The sequence below is a fragment of the Hippoglossus hippoglossus genome, chromosome 19, assembly GCF_009819705.1.
Source record: "Hippoglossus hippoglossus isolate fHipHip1 chromosome 19, fHipHip1.pri, whole genome shotgun sequence".
In the NCBI taxonomy this organism is placed as follows: domain Eukaryota; kingdom Metazoa; phylum Chordata; class Actinopteri; order Pleuronectiformes; family Pleuronectidae; genus Hippoglossus; species Hippoglossus hippoglossus.
Genome location: NC_047169.1, coordinates 5499829 through 5517568, shown reverse-complemented (window position 1 = coordinate 5517568; position 17740 = coordinate 5499829). Strand labels below are relative to the sequence as shown.

Genomic DNA, 17740 nt, shown 5'->3' with positions numbered 1-17740 from the left:
ACATATAAAGAGGCTACTGTTTTAATCCGAAATACCTAAAACATGATGGTCTTTACCTTTTTTTCATTTGATAAAGCTTTGAAATGTCCACATGTATCTGCAAATTTGTAAAAAATAAATAAATTAAACAAATAAATGAGTATATGCAATTATAAAAGCATTGCATCCAACAACTTCACCATAGAAGGAGATAGTCTTTTAGGTAAAGATGAATCTTATTGGGCTTAAAACATTATCACATTTCTATTTCCATATAGGCGTGTTCTCTGAGCCACTGATATGACATGTGTCAAATGTAAATAAACTGTTAATAACTATAACTCACATGAAGTATAACTCAAATAAAATAACCTGTGTATAGTCATGTGTATAACACAGTAAAACCACCATAACCATACTTCAAAAGGACATTATAATGTGTAAAGTATAATCAGTAAATGTAGGCAAATTTAAGTATCACAATCAGTGCCCATTATGCAGATGTAATACAATATATTATATTATATTACTATTAATGATGCATATCATATCATGAACAAACAAGCAGCATTTAAATATTTATATCTTCTTAAAATTCAGTTAAATGTAAATACCTTTTCACTTACTGTTGATTAGATTTAATCTAAATTGTTGCTTCATTTACAAATAAACAATTAGTTTTGTTTAAAATCTGTTTGAAAGTGAAAATGATAAATAAACCCACCAGGAGGTTTGAGGACTGAAGCCCTCGGTTCAGCTGGGGAGAATCTGATTGGTCCTGCGCTGCATTTCTTCGACGTCATTGGTTCAGGTGGGTGGGGGAGGCGGGGCAAGAGCTCTGATTGGGCGACGGTGAGCACACAGGTAGGCGGCAGATAGTGGTTTGGGAGGAATTCGCCTGAAACCGTTCACCATGAAACCTGGATCCGTTACAGGAGCGAGTCCGCGGCCATGGATCTAATGACTCCGACCAAAGGACTGTGTTAGAAATATATAAAACTCACCTTGAGGCTGGTTCGAGTTCCTGAAGCTGGACACAGGGAGAAGAAGAAGATTGAAGAAGGAGAAGAAGAAACTTCCTTCAGATTTGTTTCTTCTTCTTTTTGTGCCGCGAAACTTCCCAAAATGTCGCCGAATTCGCGCTTTTCGGCCATTTTCTGGTTCACGACAGGTGAGTGTCGCCTCCATCCCCCTCCACCCACCTGCTCCTCCTTTGTCTGCCGAGTCTTTGTCCCCCTGTGAAACACCAGCTTAGCGCTCCAAGCTAACTCCGCACACCCGAACATGATGCGTAATGGCCCCCCCAATGCCTCCGTGTGAGCGATTCAGAAATGTTCTCTACGTTTGTCTACGCAGGGGTTTTGGCCTCTTACGCCCAAGAATGTGGCCGACCGCCGTTAATGGAGAACCGGATCGTGGGGGGCATGGACGCCCAGGATGGGGCTTGGCCCTGGCAGGTGGACGTGCAGGTGTGTCTTCAGTTTCCTGTAGTGGTCTGTGGGATGTTTCATTTCCCTGAATGTGTTGATGCCACGTCTCACCTTCTTGTTTCAGATCTACTGTCATTAATATCAACAACAGTCTGGAGTTAAACAGCTCGTCATCCATAATTATCACTCTTGTTGTTTTCATTATAACAACTAGTCTGTCAGAGCTGAAACGTGATGTACACAACTGTTCCTGGTCTCTCTCTCTCTCTCTCTCTCTCTCTCTTATCTCTCTCTCTCTCTCTCTTATCTCTCTCTCTCTCTCTCTCTTATCTCTCTCTCTCTCTCTCTCTCTTATCTCTCCCATTTTACTCTGCTCACTCCAACCGGGGTTTCTCTTTCATTTTAAGGTCTTCCCCTTCTATGTAAAGTGACTTGACATAATGCATTTTATGGTTTGGCGCTATACAAATTTAGTTGAATTCTCACTATCCTATTTTAATCTAATTTAAAAGACCAAAATAAGTGCTTGGCAATCTATTAGACGATTGACAGAACACTAGATTGATAGATGGATACTTTATTGATCCCGAGGGAAATTTATGCAGCCAGTAACACACGGAACAGTCAAAAGACAAGAACATAAGAACAATAAAAGGTCAAAATGAGTTCACTGCACTGATATGAAAGTCCAGCCACCAGAACTAATACAAAGCTGTCGCTGTAAAGAAGTATGTGCTCATGGAGATGTTGACAATACAAATATTTTTAAGTATAAGGTGATTGAAAGACACAAGTAACCGAGGCAGAGTATTGAAGCCAAATATAAATACAGACTCAAAGATAAATAAAAAACTATACAATGTTTTTCATTAGACTAATGTAGCCGGTAAAAATGATAGTAAACAATCATCAGTTGTTTTTAAAGCTAAAACGATTGGTAGCTCCAGCTTCTCATAAAGTAAAAATTGATTTCACTATAATTGTCTCGTTATTTCTTTCAAGTGTAAAAACAGCACCACAGATCAAATAGGGTTTGGTCTTCTAGGGTTCTGTCATGTGTGCCATCGCAAATATCTGATTAAGAAGCTGAGCTGAATCCATTAATTGAAAAATCACTGAGATGATTGACAGAAAACTAATCAACCATCGGTCATTTTTCAAGCTAAAATGTTTGGTAGCTCCAGCTTCTCATATCTGATCATTTGCTGCTTCTTCTTGATGTAAATTGAATATTTTGACTTAAGATTAAAGACTTGTTTTTGCTCCAGTTAAACAGCAAAAACATTCTATATAAATCAAATTCAGGGGTTTTGTGTTTGGTAGATGTGTTTGATTTGTTCCATTTCGTCATTATGATTATTGATATTGTCTTATTGCCCAGCTCTAGTATCACTTCTGCCTGTGGCTAGCTCTCTGAGTGGGTTAGTCGGGGTTTTGTTGATGAATACGAACTTGCTGAGAGAGGCTTTTGCCTGTGATGCTGAGGTGACTCACTCCCTCTCTCCCCTCGGCTTCCAGACAGTCAGTGACGGTCATATCTGCGGAGGCTCCATCATCACGGAGAGCTGGGTCCTATCAGCCGCTCATTGTTTCCCCAAGTAAGAGAAGTTACACACAGGCTGTCTGCTTCTTTATCGAGCCGTCTGAATCACCTTGTCTGAATCCTGGCAGAGGCCACTGCAGAAAGCCCCTCAAGGAAAGTCTACTTATTCAAGGAGAATGTTTGAAATGTGCATAATCAGAAAACTGACTTCATCCCGTTAAACTCCTAATTGATCCCGTTTTCATAATTAGTTTCTCCACATTAAAAATTAAGCAGTAAGAGTATGCACACACAAACTGACCGTGAGGAATCAAAGCTTTCTGTTAATCATTTACAGGTGATTCGTTTCATTTGTACCCGATGAGTATCTGAGGAGCTAAACTAAAAAGTCACTCAGTAGAGCGCAAGCCTCCGACAATCTCAACAATTACATTCAATCAAGTCCCACCAAATTGCACACACTCATAGATATTGGTCTCCTAAATATGCCTGTTCCTGATCCATGGATTATTTCTTGAGAAATCCCCAAATCTCGCAACATTTTTTAGAAATCAATTCCACGTCAAGAAAAATCGGTTCAATTGTTTTATTGCATAATCCGGCTAATAAACAGCAATTGGCAGCAGTAAAAAGTGAATATTGGTGTACAGGAATATGACAAACATCAACATTCAAAGTCCCCTTTATATCCAATCTAGCAGGTTCTGTTCAGTGTTCCTCTTCTTCTTCTTTCAGTCCATCGGACGTGAGCTCTTACATCATCTACGCTGGCCGGTACCAGCTGAATGGCTATAACCAGCACGAGTCATCGCATCGCGTGAGACAGGTGGTGATCCCATCCGGCTACAACGATCCTCACAACGGGAAGGACGTGGCGCTGGTGCAGCTGAGCAGCCCGTTGACCTGGTCGGATCACATTCGTCCCGTCTGTTTGCCGGCATCTAACACGCTGTTCCCGAGTGGCATGTTGTGCTCCGTCACCGGCTGGGGGAACACCAGGGACGACGGTAGGACATACTGGATTCTTTACATTATTTTATCAAGCAGTTCAACGTTTCAACAGTGCACAAATAGCTGTTTTGTTTATCTGGAAAACTGGTGTCAGGGGCGTAAATTTGGTTTGAACATTCATTATTCTTTTCCTGATCTCCTTTTTCATAATATAATTCGTTGCCCTGCTTGCACCAGCTCTGCACCCACTTCTGGGTCCATAGTACTGATCATCATATGCTCATTCAATTTAACATTATGTGTAAAATCCTTTAAAAGTCTCTGACCCACACCCACCAGCAGACTCTTTGTGTCTTGTTGTGGGGTCTCTCTGCCTTCAGTGTGGTCTTCACCAGGTGGAATGCTGCTCAGTAGGACTGAGATCAGGTGACTCGGCCAGTCGATGACATTCCAGCTCCTAACCCTGAAACTCTCTTTGCTTTGTTCGACAGTTGTCCTGCAGAATGACTAAAGTTTAGATTTGATGCATTTGATCACAGTAAAATTAATGTAAGTGTGTCCGTTGCATTGACACCCTGGTTATTTCTACACAAAGACCAATTCTAACCCTTTATCATTAAAGATTTAAACCTTCAACATGCCCATTGAACCTTGATAGTAGTAGAACAAAGCGTACCTGCCACCTGTTCCTGCTGCAGACATTTAAGAGGCTCGTACTCCCTTTGTTGTTCATTCTCCATCTGGCCTCGTGTCCCCCTCAGTCCCTCTGTCAGGAGTCGGGACTCTGCAGGACGTGCAGGTGCCAATCATCTCTCAGGGTTCATGTCAGAACATGTACCAGACGAACCCATCGGAGCAGGTGGACATCCGGTATGACATGATCTGTGCTGGATACCAGGAGGGCGGCAAGGACTCCTGCCAGGTACTGTTGGATCAACTGTTCTTGCTGCCGTGTTAACATTCACACAGGCATGTTTAGATGAGCAAAAACAAGAACGTGCTTTGACAATAACCTGGATTGTTGCGTTTCTGCAGCCATTCACCGTCTAGTGTGTAAGGACATTCCTTTTGAGAACTTTGATACCTCCCAGTGGCGAAAGTTGAATGTGTAGGTTGTTTGTTTCCAGGGTGACTCAGGAGGGCCTCTTGTGTGCCGGATGATAAATGGGACATGGGTGCAGGCCGGGGTGGTGAGCTTTGGACTGGGCTGTGCTCACCGAAATAAGCCGGGTGTGTACACCAGAATGACCAGCTACACGAGCTTCATCAGCAACACAATACCAGAGATCAGGCTGTACGGCCGAGCGGATCAGAACTGGTGTGGGAGGGCGGCCATCGTGGTCAGCTGCCTGTCCTCTCTACTGATCCTGCTTCAGAAATAAACCCACCCTGAAAACTGGATTTCTGGGAGGAAGAATGTAATCCAGGTCAATCGTAAATATGACTTGTGTCCAAAGTGATCCTGAATAGTTCACCTAAAAAAACTATGTGATGTGCACATGGAGCCATATTTAACATTGAGTGTCCTAAAAAACTGTTGTAATGAAACTGAATTATCTTTGAGTCAAAGTAGCTCTGATAGGTTTGTATTTTAAATCAGAAAAAATAGCTAAATAAATTGTCTTCTATATTTGAAATAAATTGTTAATTTGATTATTGAAATCATCTCGGTGCTCTTTTAATCTCTAAGCCGTTACTGTATGTATCATCTTCTGCTCTCACCTGTAAATGTTTCCCTTTGATTATGTATGATGAAAAGAATAATACAATTTCTGTGCACAGCCCTTTTGAATGTTTTCTTGATTGAAATGAAGGTAGTTTTAAAATGGTCTGAAGTTCATTAAATATTCAGAAACAAAGACAGAATGAGTTTTCTTTATTATAAAGAACGGACAGCATGTCAAAATGGTAAAAAAACAGCTTGGTAGTGCCGATAAAAAACAAAGACTAGCGTTTAAATTAATTTAATTAGTCTTCATTTAAGGTTTTCATGCTAAAAAAGAAAATAACTTCAACACAAATCCCAGTTTAGTCTTTTCAGATTTAAGGAAAAGGAAAGTCAGGCGTCAGGGGGAATGGTATCAGAGAGGATCATGGGAGAGCCGAGCTGCAACTCCTGCTGCAGTGATTCCAGATCAGCCGGAGTCATGCGGTGCACCTCGCTCCAATCAGATAAGAGGGAGGCCGACAGGGGAGCCGAGTCGTAGCTGATGGAGGAGAATGTAGAAAGCATTAAGAGTGGCCTTTCTTTTGTTTATTCAAAAGTATATTCATGTTGAACCAAATGTTTTTCAGTGCTTGGTCAAAGCTCACAAATGCACTTTTCACTTGCTGGTTTGAGACTTTTAACACTGGTGTTGTTCACATTAGAAAACAAGTTAGACCTCACCTGTCCCTGTCACAGTGTTGCAGGTCTGTGAGAGACTGGTTGAGAAGGTCGTCCAGGTCGAAGCCCACGCCGTACCCAGCGCCGCTACCTTTAGGGGTGACTGAGAACACTGGGGGTAGAATGTCCTCCACCTGACAGGAACACAGGGAAAATATTAGGTCAGAAGAACTTTGTAACCCTCAGATCAAAAAAAGATTGTGACATTTAAGACATATATAAATAAATGCATGTAGAAGAAAATGTTTTTATACTGTTCTGTTAATACATACTACACTGGTCGTCTCAGGTAAAATGCTACCTCAAGAAATATGAATATATCACAAACCTGGGACTTTGACAGTTGCAGTGTTACTGTGTGGATGTCGGGGGCAATGGAGGGCCCATGTTGTCCTGTATCAGTGAATCCTAAACTGGGATGAGGCTGTGACGGGACCCCTAAAGCCCCACAGAGAGGGTTTGTCGGTTGTGGCCCCGATTTCTCTCCCGCGGTGGGACACAGCTTCTCCATCGGCCCAGCCCTTGTAGTCGGGTGGGAGTTGAGGTTATTTTGGCCTCCGATGTTCACATTCCCATTTGTCTCTCTGCTGGTTAGAGTTGGAGCCTTAGTCAAAAAACTCTCCAGTGGGAGCAGCTGCGACTGAGGTTGAGGGTCGGGTTGGGTTTGGCTTTGTGGTTGGAGCTGCGGCTGAAGAAAGCCTGGCGGTAGCGTCTGCTGTTTCCTGTTTTGTTGTGGTTGTTGAGGTGGCCTTGTCTCTAATTGCTGCCCGCTCCAATTCCCCAAACAGTTGAAACCACTTTGTCCGTTGCCCTCGTTGTGGGGTTTGAGCGTGTTGTTTTTAACGAAGCTGCTAGTGACACTCAATATATCTATCCCTCCACTAACAACTAAATCTGCGGGAGGTTTCCTCTGGCTCATGGGTAAAAGTAATGATGCTTGCTGGCTGCTGGGTGGTTGGAACAAACTCGGCTGGTTAGGTTTAACTCTAGAGATTAACTGTTTGTGAAGATGAATCCTCCTCAGCTCCTTGTCTGTTATATTGCTCAGAGCTCCTTGAGTGCTATCACCGATCCCCACGCCCCGGTGTGAGTTACAGTCATTTTCAACAACCCTCTCATTTCGACTGTCCATCATCATCGTCCACCGCTGCAAAAGGCTTTTGTCGTTGTCACTCAGCAGAACCCCGCCCAGAGAGTCCCCCTGTTTTCCCTCTCTTCTCTCCTTTTCCTTCATTTTCCTCTCCCTCTCTCTGGCTCGTTCCTGCCTCTTCCTTCTCTTCTCCTCTCTTTCTCGTTGACGCTCTTGGGCTGTGACAGGCCGTCGCGACTCCGGAACAGATGACAGGGAGGACAATATACCTCCCCCACTAGCATCCATGCCCAGCGCAGACATACCTCCATCTGCGATGAAGACAACAAATTAAGTGTAAGCATGACATTTTAACGGTGTACATTTAAAAACAAAATACACTGAGGACCATACACTTACCACCCCTGCATTTATTTCTGAGAGCGGATTTTAATAAAGCTGCTTTAAGTGCAGCTTTAGTATCCTCTGAAATGGCTCCTTCTTTTCTGGTTCCCTCTCCTGCACCAGGAGGAGGCCTGGCGTTCTTGGCCAGTGACTGTGAAAGGGACTGAGACAGTGACTGGGCTTGTGCCACAGACAGGGAAAGGGAAGGCACAGTGGTGGGTAGGGGTGTCATGGTCTGTGCTGGTGTTGCAGGAACACTGGTGGGAACCTGGGTCATGGACTGGCTCTGGGTGGATTGAGTCAGGGGAGCTTGACCGCTGGTGAGCTGCTCCTGTGCCTCACTGTCTCTCATTGTTTCTGAGGGGGCCTCCTGACTAGACACTGGTGTTGTTAAATCTATAGTCTCTAGCTGACTGCAGTCTGAGTTGGCACTGGGCATGTCCACATCAACTGGGCCACTTTCATTTTTAGAGAGCAGGGGCAAATTGTGGGTCACACGAGGTGGAGTAACTTCTAGGAGTGATGTGGGCTTATTAAAGGTCTGCATGTCATTTGTAAATGCATAGTTCCCTTTTGCTGGTGTGTGGTCTTGTTGCTGAAGAGATTCCACTTCTCTCATTTGCTGCTGTTGTATCTGTGCTGCTTGCGAGTGTTGTGCCATGGGAACCAATGCTGATTTGGTGACAGTCGAGGCCTGAGCGTTAGACTGGTTACTGCTCTGTGCTGCAGCTCCGCCATTCACCAGAGGCCTGAACTGCAGTCTCTGACGAGTGATTTGTTTGTTTCTATGAAAGTCCTGGATCTCCACCAGAATCGCCTCTTTGATCTGCTCCTTGTTCATTTGGAGGTTGTCGAATTCAAAGTCAAAAGCTGGCACACAGATTGGCTCGTCATCTGGGTCGTGGTACTTGGCCAGGTAAGGATGCTCCAGCGCTTGTGTCACACCTATTCGTTCACGAGGGTCAAAGCGCAACATGGCCGCCAGCAGGTCCAAAGCCTCCGGTTCAGCCTGTGGATAGAGTTTGGCCAAAGGCACGGCTAACCTCGTTGGAAGACTCTGAACGTAGGAGCGTACTCTGTCGGCTCTGATAGCACCGATTAAACCCTCCGGAGGAGTGCCTAACACAGACAGAATGAGCTGCAGCTGATGGACGTAGTGCTTCCCAGGAAAAAGCTGCTTACGCCCCAACATTTCTGCAAAGATGCAGCCCACCGACCACAAGTCAATGGCCAAAGTATAGTGATTCAGAGACAGCAGGAGTTCAGGAGCACGATACCATCGCGTCGCCACGTATTCAGTCATGAAGGAATGAGACTCCTCGGGGTGCGAACTGAGACCCCTCGCCATGCCGAAGTCTCCGATTTTCAGCTCACAGTTCTCGTTCACCAACAGGTTGGAGGGTTTGAGGTCACGGTGGATGACGTTGGCAGAGTGCACATACTTAAGGCCACGCAGTAGCTGGTACAGAAAGTAGCGTGTGTGCTCCGGGGTGAGCGTCTGGGCAGAGTGTATGATCTGGTGCAAGTCGCTCTCCATGAGGTCCAGCACCACGTACCTGCGGACATGGGAAATGGAACAGAGATGAGCTTTAGAAAGGTGGTCACTCAACAATCAGATAGGGTGAGGTCATTTTGATGAACTGAGGGGAACTTTGGATACATAAACATATTGGTATTATGTGGCATTATTATCCTCTAATGCTAATGCTCCATAAAATGATTTCTAAGAATATAACTATCTTAAAACGTATAAATACTTGTATTAAACAGCTGATCAAATAGTTTTGTCACCAGCATCAGTAAACTATTTCCACTCTTATTAGAATGATTATTGATCCATTAATAGATGTTTAAATAAATATAACCGCCTACACGTGAAATATTATGTCTCCCTATTACATAACATTCTTAGTACAATTTCCACCAATACAATAATGTCAAATATAAACTATATTTTAGGGATGGGTTTTGTTCTCTGCTAAATATTTCACATCCACATTTTTAAAATATATTTGTATATTTTGGTTATTACTGAATCCTCAGCTCGATGGGTAAATAAACTATTTTAAATAGTCAGCTTGATATTAATGACCTTAATAACCTTACAGACTTTTCTGGTCTGAGGCATGTGTGTTTTGTGTGTGTTTTGTGTGTGTTTTGTGTGTGTTTTGTGTGTGTTTTGTGTGTGTGTGTACACATACACAGACTTGAAGGCAGAGTGAGGGAGGTTCGGCTGCAGGATGTCTTTGATGGCGATAATGTTGTCATGTTTGAAGTGCTTCAGAATCTTGAGCTCTCGCAAAGTGCGCTTGGCATTTGTCACCACTTCAAAAGCATTGGAGATCTTCTTTATCGCCACCTGCTGGCCTGTGAAATGCAAACACGATTCAAGAAATAAACACAAGGACTTCCTCATTCATCACTGAGCATTGTGGTAAAATCAAAATGAGATTTTTTTTTTTCTTCTAAAGTAAATCAGACCTACCACTGTCCCGTCTCCTGGCAGATGACACGACTCCATAGGCCCCTGTGCCGATGGTTTCTATGACGTCATACTCCTCTCCGACGTCGAACTTCACATCCAGGGAGTGAGCTTTGAGCAGAGCCAGGTTTTTTGCTGATGTGCTGGTTTCTGTGGTTTCTCCCGTCGCCTCGACTCTGCGCTCGTTCTGGTTTTCTCTGCTTTTGTCGGTGGACATTCTTTCTGGCGACATGGCCACAGGTTGACAGTTTTTACCTTCTCCGTCCTCCTTGGTTGACATTTTTCTGTAAAGAGAAATGAGAGTTTTTCATTGGTGTCAGTTTACAAGACGTCACAGTGAGGCCCCCAGGAGCAACTTCAGGATTACTGATACCTGAGTCAAACTCCACAGTGAGGTCCTCAGGTGCCACTTCAGGGTTGTTGATACCTGAGTCAAACTCTACAGTGAGGCCCTCAGGTGCCACTTCAAATCTACTGATACCTGAGTTTAACTCCACATTGAGGCCCTCAGGAGCCACTGATACCTGAGTTTAACTCCACAGTGAGGCCCCCAGGAGCCACTTTAAATCTACTGATACCTGAGTTTAACTCTACATTGAGGCCCCCAGGAGCCACTGATACCTGAGTTTAACTCCACAGTGAGGCCCCCAGGAGCCACTTTAAATCTACTGATACCTGAGTTTAACTCTACAGTGAGGCCCCCAGGAGCCACTGATACCTGAGTTACACAGGTGTACAGTAGATTTAAAACCCTCAGAGAAAACCAAACTTCACAGCAGGTGAATGAGCAGTTATTTAACGTTTTTACTATTTATTAGCAGAAGGTGGTGGGACAGGGACGAGCCGGGACCTGACCCGTTAGGCCTGGGTGACAAGGGACCGAAACCTGTGGCTCCCGGTCCGGACACCAGTCTACGACACAGCGGCGGTGAATAGAGAACAGACCCGGGACGAGCTGTCTTTGAGGCGCTGCTACCTTTTCCATTAAACAGAGGGGGAACCCACTGACTCCATGATACCTCAGCCGCTCTTTGACGCAGGGGCGTAGGCTGCTTACCTGCAGCTCAGTCCAGGAGCGTTGAACCGGGCACTTCTCGGTCATGAACCGGAACGAGACATCCCGGAGACGAGCCTGTGAGTAACCGAGCACCGGTCCACCATGTGAAGTAACCACAACACGTGTAAATGTGTTCGCGATCCCGTGGTAGAGCTGGTTTCTCTTGTTATTGTCCGCCGCCTCCTCCGCGCTGCACTTCCGCGTCGCGTTTGAGTGACGGGCGTTGGACCAACGAGGTGAGAGCACCTACAAGAGACCGTCCAATGGGAGCAGAGGACGTGGTGGAGGGCGGGGCGTCGCTCTGTATAGTAGGCTCTCTGTTTTTTGGGTTTTTTTTATGGGACGTGATGACGCGATTTTCCAGAAGTTTATTAGTTGAGGAGGAGCCACAGTTTATCAAAAACAACTTTAACACATACAGATCTTTGGATTACGGAATATAATATAATGACAGTGTATAACATTAACCACGTCTACTGTCAATAATACACAAATAACTACTAATATTTGTATATAGAGAAAGAAGAATGGGAAGAAAAATACAAAGAAAAACTGTTTCATTGAGATACTTAACTTACATTACTAGGACAATAACCACCAATACTACCACTACAAGATAGATGGATAGATGTACAAACTCAAATATGCACAATTCAGATACTTTGCTTACTTTGATTTTTATTTAAGTAGTGTAGGACTATAACTACCACTACTACTACTACTAATAGACACAAAACTACTCTAATTTATATATCAATAAGACTGAGTTATAGATAGATAGATGGATAGATAGATAGATAGATAGATAGATAGATAGATGGATGGATGGATGGACATCAGAAGTGGTGTGAAAGTGCAAATACATAGTATCTAGGAATATACTCGAGTAAGTACAATTGTCAGATAACTTACAGTTGACAGTAAATACAACCAGATGAAATGCATCAAAACTTTTGAGTAGCTGGGTGGTATACTGTAATCTCCAACATAGGTCAGTAGTATAAAGTAGTGAAACTTCTTGTTCGACTATTAAAATCCTGCTAAAATAATACTGCAATATCATGTCCAACGAGTACTTTGAGTGGAGGCCACAGAGACTGAAGTCCACAGTAAACACACAGTACACACCCCCTCATCCTGGCTGTCCAACATCTGTACCCAGCTGTCCAATGAGAAGCAGCTGCAAAAAAACCCCCCACCAATCAGAAGAGAGAATCTGGCCTCCAACACGTCCCCTGCAGAAGAGCAGGAAAGAAAACTCTGCAGCAGCAAAAACACAGAGATTGATCTAACTCTTCCTCGGTCTTCTGCAGACTCGTGTTGTTTTAAACATGGCCGGTGAGATGCCGCGGTGGGAGAGGAAAGTGCGCGTTTTCCTGTGCGTCTTCGGTTTGGCTCTGTCGGTTTACGCGCTCCACGTCGAGGTGTCCAAAGAGTCGAACCCAGACTACAGAGCGATGTGTGACCTGGGGGAGTCGGTGAGCTGCTCCAAAGTCTTCACCTCCAGGTAAGTTGTTTACTCATGTGCTGGTTCTCTTTAGTTTTACTGGTTCATACCTGTGGCGCAGATGCAGCAAACCTCGACCTCGTCTCTCTCCTGCATTGGTTCATTCATGCTTCTAACGTTTGCCTGTAAACTGTGAAATGTGCATTTTTCCAGTCCCATTCATTTCAGTGCCACGTGCTACATTCCTCAGCTACTGTTGCACACTGTGAGACAACTGAGTGAATATCCCTGGACTTTTCCTGACAATAATTATAATCTCTGAATTATATAGTAGAATGCAGCAGAGCTATCTTTTCACTTTCTTGACAGTAATGTGTGTCCTTTTGTTTTTTTTTGGCAGATGGGGACGTGGTTTTGGTTTGGTCCAGTTCTTCGTGGCCCAGGACAGTCCTCTGAACCAGCCCAACAGTTTGCTCGGCATCATATTCTACACTCTGCAGATGGGCCTTGGTTAGTCTGTCATCATCTTCTGCTGATTATAGGCCAGTGCTTTTAGGGAAGAGACTGTTTACATTCCAGCATTTCTATGAACCATGACTGGCCCTGCTCTTCAGGTGTTTCAGAAAAGTAAAGAAAGTAAGTTAAGTTAAGTTAAAGCAATGTAAGTCAGGTTAGAAAGTCAAGTAAGTTAAAATAAAGTATAAAATAAAGTGAGGTAAGTTGGTAAATAAAGTAAGTAAATTAAAAGTAAATTTAGAAAGTAAAGTACGTAAGTTACTATGTTAGTTAGTTAGTTAAATAAAGCACTTTTCTCCGACCAACGTCACATAGTGCTTTTCAGAAAGACAATAAAAACGACTCAAAACAAAGTACACGGTGAGACATAAAATTCAGTTTCAATAATTGGGTTTTCAGTTACTGCCGAACGTAAATCTATGGGAAGAGTATTCCATAATAACGGGGCCAAAACTTAGAAAGCACAGTCGCCTGTAGTTTTTTAAACGGATATGTGGTCCAAGCAGTAACCCCTGATCAGAGGAGCCAAGCTGTACGGATGGAGCAGGTCAGTTAAGTTCAGGGGCCTGACCATGCAGTGCTCGATAAGTGAAAATCAGTTATGAATTTGATGGGCAGCCAGTGTAAGACGGGTCTGGACGACTTCAAGATGCTCCAGAGATGATTCATTGAGGATGAAAATAAAGGTGTGAATGATCGTCTGTAGCTCAGCTTTTGACAGAAAGGTCCTGACTACTGCAGATTTGGTTTTTAAAAATAACAACATAGTATTTGATTGCTTATCAGTCAAGCTTATCAGTGATAGATTCTGCTGGGTTTCCTTAAATTGCTACTGTGTAGTCTTTTTATTGATAGTCTAAAGTCCTGGTGTCTGTCTTCATTACAGGTCTGTCACTGTCCAGGAAAGCTGCAATGTTGCTGGTCTTCTTCTCCTGGGTGTCGGTGGCCGGCTCTCTCTATCTGGCGTCCATTCTCGCCTTCGTTCTGGGGGACTTCTGCCTGGTCTGCGTGTCCACATACATCGTCAACTTCGCACTGCTCTTCACCAACGTCAGGCGAAGGAGAGCGATCGGGGGAATGAAGGAAAAGGCCGGATAGAGTGTGTTACTCGTGAAATTCAAGGCCTCTGCTTTTCTGCTGAGGTGAAGCCACACTGGAACTGGAAATTCACCGCCACAGTATTTTTGTTTCTCAAAGAAACAGGACTGGATGTGTGTCTCATCTCAGCTTGATACTGGATCAAGCAGAAGTCACTTTTTTGCTTCATTGGTTTTTTGTAATGCTGACACACACACACATGTATATTTGAATAGTGCTTTTTGTCAAATGTGATTTTAGTCCACAGAAGCTTTAAAAAATGAAAACGCATTAATGTACAGTAAATAAAATGTTGGTGAAGCAATACAGAGTCGTACCAGTAGATGGGGCTACATGTCAATTTCTGTTCATTTAAAATAACTGAGGGTCTGTTTGTCTTCTTTTTCACATGATGCTGTGAACTTTAGCCTCTGAGAAGGAAATCTTGATGGACTCACTCAAAAACTCTACTTGGTTTCTCATGAGTTTAAAACCTTTTGATCGACCTCTACTTTAATATGAGAAGAAGTCTCTCATTTACACTGGGCAAGTTGCAGATTCTCCACAAAGGGCAGTTGTTAGAACAGTTTGATACATGTCACTCATCGCCCTTCTTCAGAGGTGCAGCCTTTTCCTGTGGTGGCGCTGTTGAACGCAGGTTCACACACTCTTTCTAGCAGTGGTGGAGGAAGTACTCAAACATTTTACTTAAGTAGGTACTTAAATATACTGTAAGTATTGAAAGTGAGAGTAACTTGCAGTGATGCTGCTCGATCTAATGTGACCTGTCTGTTCTTATTGGATCAGTGGACCAACTCCCCTATCATTATTGATTATGTTAAAAATATATATATTTTTTAAATACGATCATGTAACAGTACATCGTAAACATGTACAGATATTTGCTGATATAAGTGGGAAAAAGTACCTGAAAACAAATCTACTTCAGTAAAGATACATGAATAAATGTACTTTGTTACATCCCACCACTGCTTTCTAGATTCACAGTCCTGCAGCACAGCGACGCCCTGAGTAGTATAAAATCTGTTCTCTACCTAGTATACAACAATTTGCTCAAGGTAAGAAAACTCACACTTTGCAGCTTTAAAGAGAAAATGTAAAACCACAAAAACGCACATTACTGTGGATTTAGCGACAGACAAACAGATAAAATAACTGCAGCAATTAGAAGGGTTTGGATTTTCTAACGCCTGTTGCTGAAACTGTTTTTTTTTCTTGTCGATGTAAAAGTCAATATGAATCAGACAACCAAGAAAAAAAAGAAATTTCAAGACGTTCCTTTGGACCCTGATGAAATGAATGCTTCACGATTTCCCAGTGTTTTAAAGAATAAACAAATAATTGCTGACCTGAGGAACTCGACAGATTGATCATAATAATCATAATAATCATTAGTTCTGCCCTTCACCTGAAATGCAAGTGCATGTTTCACATCAGCTACAACAGAACGGATTTAGGCGTCCCCCCCCTTCCACTTGGATTCAAGTGTCGACAAACGGTACTTAAGGAAAAACCAACAAATTCATCATCTTAACAAAACCAAAATGACATTTGTGTCTAAGTTTAACTTCCTTCTCTGATCGTACGTCATTATCTCAAACCCTCACATGCTTATTTACTCTTTCACCAACCCACCTCATTGAGATTCTCTCCTCACGGAAGTTTTCCACAAAATGCAGCAGGTAACTCATTCTTACTCAGACGACTTGTTTAACAGATTTAAATCCTCACTGAGTCATCACTGATTCTCGTCTCAAGCAGCAGATATGAAATTCCTAGGTGTGTATGCAAGTAAAACCTCTTTACTTAACTTGCCAACTATAAGAGGCTTCAGATTTGTTTATGGTATATGTGACAAATGATAAGGAGTCAGCTCAAGAGTTAAGTAAATAAGTAAATGTTACATTTAGTAATCTTCCATAAAGTCACTTCTAACATCACAATCTTATCTGGACCCCCTTTTATTCCATGATCATGAAACTGACATCTACTTACTCTATTAACTCCCAGGACAGCAGAAGTATAGTTATGTTTTCATCTGCTGTTTGTTTGTTTGTTATTTAGGTGGATTCTGCATAAACCATTCCACCGTTTTCCATGGAATTTTTGAGGAGAGGCGGAGCATGACCCAAGGAAGAACCCAAATCAGGCAGCAGATCCAGTGTTGTTTCACTTTCTTCAACATTGTGTTTTTCCACATTTTCATCAATTTCTCAGAAAATAGTTCATGGATCTTGGAGAAATCTTGTGAAAATGTGATGCAGATCCAAATAAAAGTGCAGATCTAGTGGATGTAAATGTGGTTTCAGGAGGGGACTGTTGGCCCTTGATGGGTAAGCTGCATTGTGCACTTTTCTGTTGTTCAAGAATCTTCTCAAAGAGTTTTAGTGATATTTCGACACATAATGTTGAATAATAGTTGCGAGAAAGTTAACTCCAGCCTCACTGCGAACAAAGAAGAGGAGAAATGTTGACTAAGAAAACAGCAGCTTGTGTTGTGAAACGTTACACAACCACATTTGTAAAGGTCTTTCTCTGCATTGTCAAAATACATATTTGCACTCAAAGAATAGAGAAAATGGATAAGGAGTAAAGGTTGCAGCCAAATCTATGAATGTCGTAAAGTGTAGTATTGTATCTCACTGCAACGTCACCAACGTGTCAGCAGGGAATTCTTACCTCTGTGGTATTGTTTTTCACACACGGCACTGAAAGACGAGTATTGTCGATATCGGTGATGAGTTGTGTTGTGTAAAGGTGTTTGTGTGCATGACTTGTTTGACTGGTTATGTACGTGTGCTGAAGGGACAAAAACCTACACTTGATCCACAGCTTCCTGCCCAATAAACCTCACAGCCACTGTGTGATAGCTAAGATTTTTAATTAAAATGAATGCAGTTATCCGTGGGCCTCCGCAGGTTTTTGGTTTAAATCCTGGTTCTGTGTGGAGTTTGCATGTTCTTCCCATGTCTGTGTGAGTTTTCTCCAGGTACTCTGGCTTCCTGCACAATCCAAAGACATGTTGGTTGGGTTTAGGTTCATTTGAGACTCTACATTGACCGTATATGTGTGAACGGGAGTGTAAATAGTTGTTTGTCTCTGTATGTTGTCCCTGTGATAGAAAGGCGATCTGTCCGGGGTGTACTGAGCCTCTCGCCCAAAGTCAGCCGGGATTAGCTCCAGCTCCCCCCTCGACCCTGACAAAACAACCCGAACAGATAATGGACGGATAGATGGATTTTGGAAAGTATCATTAATTCATTCAACTCATACTGTGGATTAAATAATTGATTATTTTGGAAAGTCACGGTGGTGTGGTGGTCAGCACTGTCACTACAAGGAAGTTCCTGGCCTTTCCCAGTGGAGTTTGCAGGTTT

General features: G+C 43.0%; 3 protein-coding genes across 4 annotated transcripts; 2 read left to right on the top strand and 1 right to left on the bottom strand.

Annotated features, from left to right (window-relative positions):
- The first annotated feature begins 848 nt into the window (after positions 1 to 848).
- On the top strand, positions 849 to 5687 carry zgc:92313 (uncharacterized protein LOC436869 homolog). Its single transcript, XM_034570402.1, has 6 exons — positions 849 to 1150; positions 1336 to 1448; positions 2928 to 3007; positions 3688 to 3959; positions 4665 to 4825; positions 5031 to 5687. The coding sequence occupies exons 1-6, from the start codon at positions 1105 to 1107 to the stop codon at positions 5283 to 5285; spliced, it is 927 nt and encodes a 308-aa protein (XP_034426293.1). The 5' UTR covers positions 849 to 1104; the 3' UTR covers positions 5286 to 5687.
- A 63-nt stretch (positions 5688 to 5750) lies between these two features.
- On the bottom strand, positions 5751 to 11508 carry mapk7 (mitogen-activated protein kinase 7). 2 transcript variants are annotated; one of them, XM_034570399.1, is made up of 7 exons: positions 11270 to 11508; positions 10249 to 10529; positions 9965 to 10130; positions 7779 to 9319; positions 6618 to 7690; positions 6293 to 6423; positions 5751 to 6110 (listed from the first exon to the last, which is right to left on the bottom strand). In XM_034570399.1, exons 2-7 carry the CDS (start codon positions 10523 to 10525, stop codon positions 5963 to 5965), a joined length of 3336 nt encoding a protein of 1111 aa, XP_034426290.1. In that variant the 5' UTR covers positions 10526 to 10529; positions 11270 to 11508; the 3' UTR covers positions 5751 to 5962. The 2 variants fall into 2 exon arrangements, with proteins under 2 accessions (XP_034426290.1, XP_034426289.1); XM_034570398.1 differs by having other exon boundaries at positions 11303 to 11508.
- Positions 11509 to 12526: 1018 nt separating this feature from the next.
- Positions 12527 to 14685, top strand: vkorc1 (vitamin K epoxide reductase complex, subunit 1). The gene is made up of 3 exons (XM_034570404.1): positions 12527 to 12809; positions 13150 to 13259; positions 14152 to 14685. The coding sequence occupies exons 1-3, from the start codon at positions 12634 to 12636 to the stop codon at positions 14361 to 14363; spliced, it is 498 nt and encodes a 165-aa protein (XP_034426295.1). The 5' UTR covers positions 12527 to 12633; the 3' UTR covers positions 14364 to 14685.
- Positions 14686 to 17740: the final 3055 nt, after the last annotated feature.

Coding starts and splice junctions, on each gene's coding strand:
- zgc:92313 (XM_034570402.1), top strand. CDS start 1,105: ATGTCGCCGAATTCGCGCTTTTCGGCCATTTTCTGGTTCACGACAG. Junction 1,151..1,335: donor CATTTTCTGGTTCACGACAG/GTGAGTGTCGCC, acceptor TTGTCTACGCAG/GGGTTTTGGCCTCTTACGCC. Junction 3,960..4,664: donor GGGGAACACCAGGGACGACG/GTAGGACATACT, acceptor TGTCCCCCTCAG/TCCCTCTGTCAGGAGTCGGG.
- mapk7 (XM_034570399.1), bottom strand. CDS start 10,525: ATGTCAACCAAGGAGGACGGAGAAGGTAAAAACTGTCAACCTGTGGCC. Junction 6,424..6,617: donor TGCAACTGTCAAAGTCCCAG/GTTTGTGATATA, acceptor TGTTCCTGTCAG/GTGGAGGACATTCTACCCCC. Junction 6,111..6,292: donor CAACACTGTGACAGGGACAG/GTGAGGTCTAAC, acceptor CTCCTCCATCAG/CTACGACTCGGCTCCCCTGT.
- vkorc1 (XM_034570404.1), top strand. CDS start 12,634: ATGGCCGGTGAGATGCCGCGGTGGGAGAGGAAAGTGCGCGTTTTCCTG. Junction 12,810..13,149: donor TCCAAAGTCTTCACCTCCAG/GTAAGTTGTTTA, acceptor TTTTTTTGGCAG/ATGGGGACGTGGTTTTGGTT. Junction 13,260..14,151: donor CACTCTGCAGATGGGCCTTG/GTTAGTCTGTCA, acceptor TCTTCATTACAG/GTCTGTCACTGTCCAGGAAA.